The sequence below is a fragment of the Chenopodium quinoa genome, unplaced genomic scaffold (genome assembly GCF_001683475.1).
Source record: "Chenopodium quinoa cultivar QQ74 unplaced genomic scaffold, ASM168347v1, whole genome shotgun sequence".
Lineage (NCBI taxonomy): Eukaryota > Viridiplantae > Streptophyta > Magnoliopsida > Caryophyllales > Amaranthaceae > Chenopodium > Chenopodium quinoa.
In genome coordinates this window covers 75,121-85,535 of record NW_018744128.1, presented here as the reverse complement: position 1 = coordinate 85,535, position 10,415 = coordinate 75,121, and the positions used below count along the sequence as shown (strand labels likewise).

The 10,415-nt window shown below is 36.2% G+C and overlaps 2 protein-coding genes across 2 annotated transcripts; both read left to right on the top strand.

The window, feature by feature from the left end:
• Positions 1-1,819: 1,819 nt before the first annotated feature.
• On the top strand, positions 1,820-4,267 carry LOC110692662 (1,2-dihydroxy-3-keto-5-methylthiopentene dioxygenase 2-like). The gene is made up of 7 exons (XM_021869692.1): positions 1,820-1,967; positions 2,803-2,914; positions 2,997-3,091; positions 3,193-3,307; positions 3,426-3,550; positions 3,910-3,980; positions 4,066-4,267. The coding sequence occupies exons 1-7, from the start codon at positions 1,929-1,931 to the stop codon at positions 4,127-4,129; spliced, it is 621 nt and encodes a 206-aa protein (XP_021725384.1). The 5' UTR covers positions 1,820-1,928; the 3' UTR covers positions 4,130-4,267.
• A 1,155-nt stretch (positions 4,268-5,422) lies between these two features.
• On the top strand, positions 5,423-10,007 carry LOC110692660 (probable ATP synthase 24 kDa subunit, mitochondrial). The gene is made up of 7 exons (XM_021869690.1): positions 5,423-5,578; positions 6,327-6,426; positions 6,590-6,734; positions 7,358-7,468; positions 7,602-7,748; positions 8,308-8,430; positions 9,703-10,007. The coding sequence occupies exons 1-7, from the start codon at positions 5,540-5,542 to the stop codon at positions 9,764-9,766; spliced, it is 729 nt and encodes a 242-aa protein (XP_021725382.1). The 5' UTR covers positions 5,423-5,539; the 3' UTR covers positions 9,767-10,007.
• Positions 10,008-10,415: the final 408 nt, after the last annotated feature.

The following is a 10,415-nucleotide window of genomic DNA, read 5'->3' as shown; positions in this document are numbered from 1 at the left end:
GGAAATATGGAACCATTGCCACTTGGACCGGACATGACTTTCAACGATCTGATGAACGAGGTTCATAGCATTATTGGCTTAAACCCAATGAATGTACAACTTAACATTCAAATGAGGTTTGAGACTAATAATGCGGTTCAAGTGTTACCTTGTTCTAACAATAGACACTTGAAAGCTTTGAGGAGCGCTGTTTTAATGAGGGGTTATCCACATGAGATATATGTAGAAATAGTGTCTACGTGTACGCAACAAAGTACTCGACCAGATCGACAAGCTACCTATTTTTCCGGTTACACAGAGTCCTTCCGAATGCCCTCACAAGACATTCCATCAACTGAATATGGGATGGGGTCCTTCAGCAGACTGCTTCATGACGATCGGTTCCAGATGCCGTTGAGTTCACATATAGCTTCACTTGTATATGGTGGAACATCTACGACAATGTTTGGCCAATCTGGGCCTTCGACATCGAACACAGTTATATCTTCTCCCATGCAACTCCAAAGTTATTCACCTACGCAGCATGATGATCATACATCACCGTCTCAACCATTGGTGAATCATCTTGAAAATCTACAACATATGGTGAATAACGAGTTGTCTCTGTATGATGCGCTCCGGGAAACAAATGATGAGGCTGAGAGCGAAGAGGAGGAACCATTTCTGGATAACATGGATGTTGATTCTACAGACATGGCTACCTTGCAGAGATATGGTCACGCCTATCTCGTCCACCCCCGGGACGATCATGGCGGCCACTCTAGTCACTCACAGTTCGAGGCTGACCAGAGTAGCTGTGGGGGTGATCCTTCGTCATTCACGGGCGCAGAGGAGTACGACATTCGCAGTTCCGCGCCCCTACGTCATCCTGATGACCCATCTTCCAACCAGCTGACTCCGCCAGTACGCCCGAACCCGTTTACCACGATCCGTCACTACAGCCGTCGTCAAAGGCCGAGAGTGGACATACAGGACAGAGAGCCGTTACACCAAATTGATGAGTCAGAATAGGATAGAATTATCTGTGTTGATTTGCTGTAATGACCTCTAGTTTGTTGTACATAACACTTACATTACATTATTATTTTAATAATTATTTGAATGAATTTATGTCTTGTTTGAATTTCAAATTCCTTATTTGTCCACGTTTAACTCATTTCGTTCAAAATAAATTGTGGATGTGGTGGTGGTGGATGTGGAGAAGGATGGGTGGTGGAGGTGGTGGATGTGGAGGAGGAGGGTGGTGGAGGATGTGGAGGAGAAGGGTGATGGTGGTGGTGGATGTGGAGGAGGAGGGTGGTGGTGGTGGTGGTGGATGTGGAGGAGGAGGGTGGTGGTGGTGGTGGTACATGTGGAGGAGGGTGGTGGATGTGGTGGATTTGGAGGAGGAGGGTGGTGGTGTTGGTGGATGTGGAGAGGGTGGTGGATGTGGAAGGAGGCTGCACTGGCTGCTGTTGGGGGCCTGCTGTTGCTGCCTTCAGCCAGCAGATAAAACGCTGACTGAGGCAGCGTTTTATGCTTAGGTGTAAAACGCTGACTCAGTCAGCGTTTTTCTCTGTTATAGATACAAGAAAAACGCTAACTCAGTCAGCGTTTTTGGGTATTTCCAATTTTTTTTTTTTTAATTTTGTATTTCACAAAATACGAATTTTTTTTTAAAAAATAATAACCACAAGAAAAACGCTGACCGATGCAGCGTTTTATGTCAGAAGCTTAGTTTCGTAAATAGTTTGGCCACGCGTCTAGATTGGTAAATAATTTGCTAATAAGGCTCACTTTCGTAAAAAATCCAATTCCCTGCTCTCTCTTTTTTCTTAGGTTTATTTATTGAGGTGAAAGCTTTCATTTCTTTTCTCTTCTCTGTTCGACTGGTTCGTAACATAGCCCTACATTTTGATACTCGAAACTGAACTCGTTGCTCTTCGATAATGGCGCGCGCTTTTCCTTGCCACTCTAATCCTACGCAAGTCATTTTCTTTTCCTCTCTCCTTCTTTACTCCATTTTAAATTCTTCAATTTTTATGCTACATTTTGATCTACAGGTCCTCTGAACTCGTTCTTTGGTATTGGCACATAATTGATCTTTGAATCAAATAATGCCGTCTCGATTTAGGTTTTGTAATGAATTTTTGAAGTTGACGATTTTTTCGAAACAATGGGTGGAATGGGATATTGATATTAATTTTTTGGTTTAAGGGTTTTGGTTCTTTTCTTGATAAACAAATTGGATGAGTTGTAATATTATAATTTTCCTATATTAGGGTTTTAATCTGCATTGATATCATGAGAATTGTATGTTTGTGTTGGAACTGTTATTAGTTGAATGTGCTCATGTGTTGCTCCCTAATATGTTTGAGAATGGATATGTTAACAATGCTGTAAATAAAATTTGTTTTTTCGTTTGTATATTCTTGAAATTCATTGTAAAATACTCAAAGGTTGTGTACACACGGGTGCAAGGTGCACCGAAGACTCATTTTGATGATTCGATGAGCAAAATGCTGGTTTTAGTCACTGCTATGATTTGGTTCTTTCCCTGACTGTCAATGCTCATTTTAGTATTATTGAATTTGGACATTTGGTATTTCAAAGAACTTAACTGTTGGAAATCGGCGCTTGGAAGTAACAATTGAGTCATTTACTTTGTGCTAAATGCTGGAGCATGGCCAAAACAACCTAGGAGAACAGTGAAGTATTATTTAGGCAATTATGTTTTGCATGGAATTCTCATATATCAAGATATTTTGGCTTCAATTATAATAATACTATGTCACGATATTATTGATTCTTCATGTTGTGCAGGATCCCAGACAAGGAGTCATCCAAGCATGGTACATGGATGACAGTGATGAGGATCAGAGGCTTCCACATCACAAGGAGCCTAAACAATTTGTTACTTTAAAGCATCTCGATGGTAAGTGACATGAATCTCTACAAAATGTACAATATAATTGATTTTGCATGTTAAATATTGTTAATTCTCTTGTAAACTGCAGACCTTGGGGTTCTCAGTTGGAGATTGGATGCTGACAACTATGAAACTGATGGGGAATTGAAGAAAATTCGTGAAGCTCGTGGATATTCCTACATGGTTTTCTTTTTTATATCCTGCTTATATATTCTTATGAGATGATCATATTTTAAGCATAGTTTATCTTACCTTCATACATGCTCCTCTTTTTATGCCTGAAGGACTTCTGTGAAGTTTGCCCTGAAAAGCTTCCAAATTATGATGAGAAGATCAAGCACTTCTTCGAGGAACATCTGCACACTGATGAAGAAATCCGTTACTGTGTAGCTGGAAGTGGTAGGTTAAGTAGCTCTATGTTGTCATGTTGAGCTTGTATCTTCAGCTCTCTTTTGCATTTTTTTTACATGTAGAGCCGTAAAACTGATAATTTTGTGCATATTATTCTTTGTTGAAGGGTATTTTGATGTAAGGGATCGTGATGATAAATGGATACGCATATGGGTGAAGAAAGGTGCAATGATTGTATTGCCTGCAGGAATTTACCACCGGTTTACTCTAGATTCAGACAATTATATTAAGGTATGGTTACTGGTATTTTTAGTCATTGTGATATCAAAATTTCAAAAATCATGCATTGTGCGTGTCACGACAAATTATTTTTGAGAATTGACGATATAAAAATACTTTAAAATGAAAAGATTAGAAATTAAACTCTCATCAATATTATAAGCAGACTTATGGTGGCCTGGTTCAATAACCCAAATCTGTTAACAGAGCTCCAAACTTTTCTTGAAATAGACATGTTTCAGCTTCTACTTGGCCTATATGCTTCTTATGTAATTGTGTATTCTCTTTTCATCCACAATCCTTGCAATTGTGTATATTACATCTTCATTTTTAATGTTACTGTTTTCCTAAGTTAGCTTAACTTTGTGTAGGCCATGCGACTGTTTGTTGGTGATCCAGTTTGGACACCTCATAACCGTCCCAACGATGACCTTGCTGCACGGTACGCTGCATTTTTAGCTACTGATTTAATCAATCTTAACCATTGTTTGTGTGACGAATAAATTGAGTCTCAATTCCTGTTTCAGAAAGGCGTATCTGGCAAATTTTGTGAACAACGGAACTTATTATAATCAAGATGTTGATATATAGCATGAGCTGCTTGCTTAAAAGAGTTGAAACAAAACTAGATGTTGAAAAAGTTTTGTTGCAAATCTGTGAATCATACTGATCATGCAGCACAATGCACAAACATTCTGTACAGAGGAATAAATATGTTGAACGTGTGTAGTGACTACAGATACAGATTTTCATTGGGCAATTGATTTTGCCAGAAGTCTGGTTTACTTCGGGACTACATTTGTTATATAGGCGTGTTCGCCGGACCTTGCTGTAGCGTTGCTATGGTGTTCTTTAACTGCTTTGTTTGTCTCGTTGGCTCTCTTGGGCACATAAAAAAGAAACATCAATTTGCTAGAGCTCCAAATTTTTCTTTGGGGCACGTTGATGAAAATAAATGGTTTTCAATCTAAAAATCTTATCAAACCAATTTTACTTGTTTTGTTTGTATTAGTAGCTTCAATCCTATCAATCCACTTGAGTATGCTGTTGTAAAAACCTTTACCAAAACTGAATAGTGTCTAATTTAAAAACTTAATTTTGCTCTACCACCGGACTTTACTTTATTGTCAAGGTGTTGGGATAGGGATTCAACTTTGGATCAGAGAGGGGAAGATATTTTCGGTAATATTGAATTTGTAGCAAGATCTCATAAAATTGAGAAAAGGAATGTAATAAAATTGTTGATAAATCTTTAGTACGGAGTACAAATCTTTTATAAGGGGTGAGGCCGTGCTCAGTTTGCATTTACCAATTTGTTTCTTATTAAGTTTTGTAAAATTATCTCATTTAGGAATTGGGCGGCTATTTGTTCTCAGTGTGGTCCGTTAACTTGTATCTGGGCCGGTAATGGTTAATCGCCTAATTGGATACCCGCACAATCAACGTAGATTAACTGCTATCGGGCTTTGATGATAAAGTTAGTACTGGTTCGATATGGTTAAGAAAGTAATTTAAGAGTGCTTAGGTTTAGAATCATGTACCTTAGAAGTAAGAAATGTTAGGGTATTCATAGAATTCCTCTAAGCATGTGCTACGTGTTGCCCCTTGTGTGTGTCTTATCAAGTGGACAGTAAGTGTCCAAATGGCCGAAAGTAGATCTTTACGTGAATGGTATTATGAACCGATATGAGATTTTAACCGATAGTAAATATGGTCTAAGTGCAAAGAACCAAACCATTCATAGGACTCATGTCGGTTATTGTCGGGTTGAAATTATTTCTACCAAATTTTCAAAAACAATAAAAAAAATTCATGAAATTAAACATCAACACAAAAAACACATACCTGAGACGAACGGTCCTGATTTAAGTGGAGCTTTATTGATCTTTTAATCGGCCCCTTTCTCTCTCCATTTCTCTCTCTATCTCTCAACTGGTTCGTAACATCAAACCCTAGATTTCCAGCTTTCATACTCAATACTGAACTCGTTGCTCTTCGATAATGGCGCTCGCTTCTCGCATACTCTCCAAATCTAAGCAGGTCTATTTTCTATCTCTCTTTTCTTAATCCGATTTCAAAATCTTCGACTTATATGCTACATTTTGATCTGCAATTCTAATTTTGTTCCTTGCGATTTGTTCATGATCTTTTGATCGTTGACTCATAAAAATGTTGTTTCGATTTAGGCTATAAAATGAATTTGAACTTTACATGTCCTAAATTTGTATCGATATTCCGAGAAATGGGATGTTATTGAACAAATTCAGGTCTAATAATTGTTAGAATGAGATGTTAATTTTTATTGATCTTAGGGTTTTGGTTTTTCAATTAGTAAAGAAATTGGATTGGTGGCAATGTGTTGCCAGATTTTTATGTTCCGTAATTCAGCTTAGGTAGAGAAATGTATATGATTTTGATTTGTTGGAGCTGTTCTTAATTGAATATTTTAATGTGCTAATGTATTGGTAATATGTGTTGGGAAAGAACATGGAATCAATGCTATAGAAACATTTGTTAGTCGGAAAGTGTTGGTTCTAATTGCGGTAATGTTTTCTAATTGCTAATAATTTTCGGGGTATGGGAGTTGTAGATATATTTCCTTGCTTGGTCTGGGATTTATACGTTTGTTTGACTGCATTTTGGGGCTATGATTTTCTTGCCGAGTATTAGCTTGAACAGGGCTCTTGTGCTTTGATTCTTGTAGTATTGCAGGCTTTCCAATAAGAATCCATAATTCCCTAGTGTTGCTGTTCATTTAACTTATGATATGTTGATTTGATTTCTACAGCTGTATACTATTCAGACTATTTTACCAAAGGACAATGTGATTCCTGCTCGTTACTATGTCAAAGAAGCTGCTCCCGCTCCCAAGGCTCTAAAGGGAGATGGTGAGTCATATTTTTTACAAGAAAAAAAAAATAATTTTCATCTTATATAGTGATGATCCTTTTATCAAGTTTTGTTTCTTTCAGAAAATTAAATGAAGCAATTTGTTTTTCTTAATGATTAACTTGTCTTCTTTCTTCTTGATAATGATGCTTGACTGAAAAGAGATGCTTAAGGGCATTTTTTTGGACGTTAAAAAGAAGTTTGAGACAGCTCTTGGTGTACTTCGTCAAGAAAAGATCACCATAGCCCCAGAGGATCCTGCTGCTGTACAACAATACGCTAATGTCATGAAGACTGTAAGAGAAAAGTATGTCTCTATCCTTTTATTTATTTATTTTTTGTAAATAGTAATTATGCTCTATTTTTTTAGTTCATTTTTTTTCCCTTTAGCATTGCTTCCTTGGATTTCCTCTGTATGATAGACCAATATTTGTGACGATGGTAATGCGAACTTGAATCCTAGATATGATTTGTAGGTTGAGATTTGATTAGTAGGTTGCTTCATGCTTAACACATTTTGCTTCTTAAGGTCTTTACTAATCATTGCATCACATCACATCACATCAATTTCCTATATTCTAAATGACAAGAAATTGAACTTTATGACATAATAAAAAGGTATGCAGGATTAGAAGTAACAGAATCATCTGTTTGTAGTTAGGACAGTATAAGAGTGAAGTAACTTCTGAAGTTGCATGGGAGGCTGCGCGCCTGCGTGTAACTTACTTTAGCTCACAATTGATATATTTTCACTTCTGATTACTGGTTCTGGGAATGTAAACTGTACAACAGATTGTGGGAGCATTGTTTGTCACTTAAGAGAGGCTGGATGCTTAATCTATGTCTAGTTGCTTGTTATTGGGAATGCTTGATAGTTTTGCTGTGTTTTCAGTTCTCATCATTCTTTTTTTGAACCATTTGACAATACAGGGCAGATCTCTTCTCAGAGTCACAGAGGATTCAATACACAATCCAAACCCGAACTCAGAATATTCAGGATGCTCGTACTTATCTTTTGACTTTGAAGGAGATACGACTCAAGTATGTGTACAATACTCTGAATGCTTTCCTTGCTGTAATGTCCCCCTTATCTGTATATTCTATATTTTCTATGCATAGTTACCTGTGATTTTTATCTCTTGAGACTAATTCTATTTGGCATAATACTGTGCAGGAGGGGTCTTTCTGATGAACTTGGTGCTGAGGCCATGATGTTTGATGCTTTAGATAAAGTTGAAAAACAACTCAAGAAACCTCTTATGAGAAATGACAACCAAGGAATGAGTCTTCTAATGGCTGAGTTTGATAAGATCAACAAGAAGTAAGTTACTCTTTAAACTATTTTGAAAATTTCAACTGCCCTTCTGTTCACCAACCTGAGGCTCCTGAAAATAAATAAATGAGAAAGGAAGATTGATGGATTTGAACAAGTCTCCTCTTGTTGTCTTCATTATCATCTGTGATTCTTCAAATTTTAGTCAAGCTTTGATCCTTGGTGTAATGCTGTGGTATCTATCCTCCTATACAAAGTCATGCATACTGACGTACACACTAATCAACTTGATAATAGAATTAGACAAGAAGGGCAATGAAACTAAGAAGAGTAAATTTGTCAAAAAAAAATTGTGAACTTTCTATCTATTTTGATATTTCAAATTGAGTGTTCAAATTGATTAAATTGCAAAGTATTTGCTTGCTTGAAAATTTTCCCGTTTCTCTTTGTTGGGTGTAGTAGAAAACAAATACAGAGTATTCATGTAGGAGATGAATAGGTCCTATATGATTTTATATTTTCTTAAAAAAAAGATATTTGAGTATGCATCTTTGGGCTATTACTAATGATCTATCTCATATAATTATGGATCTGTCTGTTAAAACAGGCTTGGAATAAACCCAAATGATTTACCCAAATATGAGGAACAGCTGGAACTTAAAATTGCAAAGGCACAGCTTGAAGAGTTAAAGAAGGAAACCACTGAGGCAATGGAAACTCAAGCGAAGAAGTACGTTGCTATCTTTTTTCATTAATGACTTTTTAGTGACTTGCATTTTATCATAGGTGGTTTATTCATATCATTGCGTGCCTTTTCTTTCTGATTAGCAAATTTCCAATTTAGATAAATTTTAATATTTTTTCAAGAACCCTCTACTTGTTACCGTGTAAGTGTTTCTTTCCCAAGTATCGTTAGCAGCAAACCCACAGTAACCTAAAGGCAGCAAGCTCAAAATACCATGATTCCCAGCTAGGCTTTGCTTTTTTTTTTTTTTTTTTTTTTTTTTTTTTTTTTTTTTTTTTTTTTAATTCTAGTTCTCTTTTGGTATTTCTTATGGGTAAAGGATAAAACTTGAACTGGTTTGCTTTCTCTTTAATCATCCACATCTGTTGCTTTGCTGGGAAATCTCATCAAAAGTGCTAGTTTTCTTACTCTATTGTGTATGACAGATGATGCCAGTCAAAACTATCAATTTGGCCTTGAGTGGTCGTATTTCACTGTTCTCTGATTATTACAAAATTAATTACTGTACATAAACTAGTTTGTGATCCAAATTTCTCAATATAGTCCTGTCTGAAAAACTTGCTTGGTTATTGATTTCTCACTTTTGATATAATAGTACTTCGGTTTCCACCTAAATTGCTAATCTTTTTACGAACTTATTGCGGAGTAATTATAATGTGGGTGTAATATAGGGATATTATGGCGTACTGTTTATATGGTGCTGGATTTCCTAAGCAAATAAGATTGTATGGATGCAGAATTATGTTATACTTGTTGAGGTATTGAATATTGTAGGAAGAGCCTTCAAATTTGACCAAAAGTTTCATTTGCAATATTGCAGTTGATTGTATGTTGTTAGAGTTACCTGATTACCTCCCTGACTCCCTGTCAATGACTTCCAATTGCTTAGGAGCTAGTATAACAAATTTGATATCTATTGACTAGGATTCTGAACAAATTAGCTCGGTGAGAGGAAAATAAAACATGTATGCTGATTGTTTTTGCTTTTAATATGCTGCTTCCTATAACTTTATATACAAGAAACTTTTGGCTCATTAATGAAAATGCTATTTACCAAACAAGATATTGGCGAGCATTTTTAGTCATTGATAAATTGCATGATTATAGTAATTTTTAGTCATTGCTAGATGCTGTTTGCCAAACAAGATATTGGCGAGCATTAGCTCTATGAGACTATTGAGTGCTTATGCATCTCTCCATTTGCCTTTTTACTTATTTGGAACTTACTATTCCTTGTCAACTTCTTTCCTTATTCAGGGAGGAATTCCAGGACGAGCAAATGGTTGATCCTAAGTCGTTGGACATCCGAAACTTCATCTGAGATTCTAGCCTGGAAATTTGACTATTTGCTGTGTAAAAACACTTGTTGGAGAGGAGAGTTGTAGGCTGTAGTTGTTCAGCTCATTATACCCACCTTTTCTCCCATTTTGTTTTGAAATAAATTGGATTTTGTTCTGCTAGGAAATGCGCAGAATATATATCAATTGAATGGTTTTTGATGTGTTATATTCTAGATATACTGGTTTTTGAGCACATGATATTGCTAAAAAAAGTTATGATTATGACTACAATTTACATACATTTTGAATTTGTACAGCTTATTTGAGGTGACAATCAATCAATCAAAGCCTTAATCTCATAAGTGGGGTTGGCTATATGAACCAAAAGTGATTATTCGATATAATCATCGACAAAAATCTTCCTCCTCCATCCCTTGTGATCAAATACCTCATCCTCATGTAAATGCAAATACTTCCTATTTTCCTAACTCTCTCCAACCAAGTCATTTCGGTTTCTCTCCCGTTTAACCCCTTTATGGTCCCACTCTTTGTATTGTTGCACCCTTAGGTCTCTGTATTACATGCCCAAACCAACTATGTAAGAAAATTCATATTATTTCTAGATAGGATAAGTTTGAGATAAATAAGTTAAGTTCATGAAAACAAATCAATTTACAACTGAAATAAGTA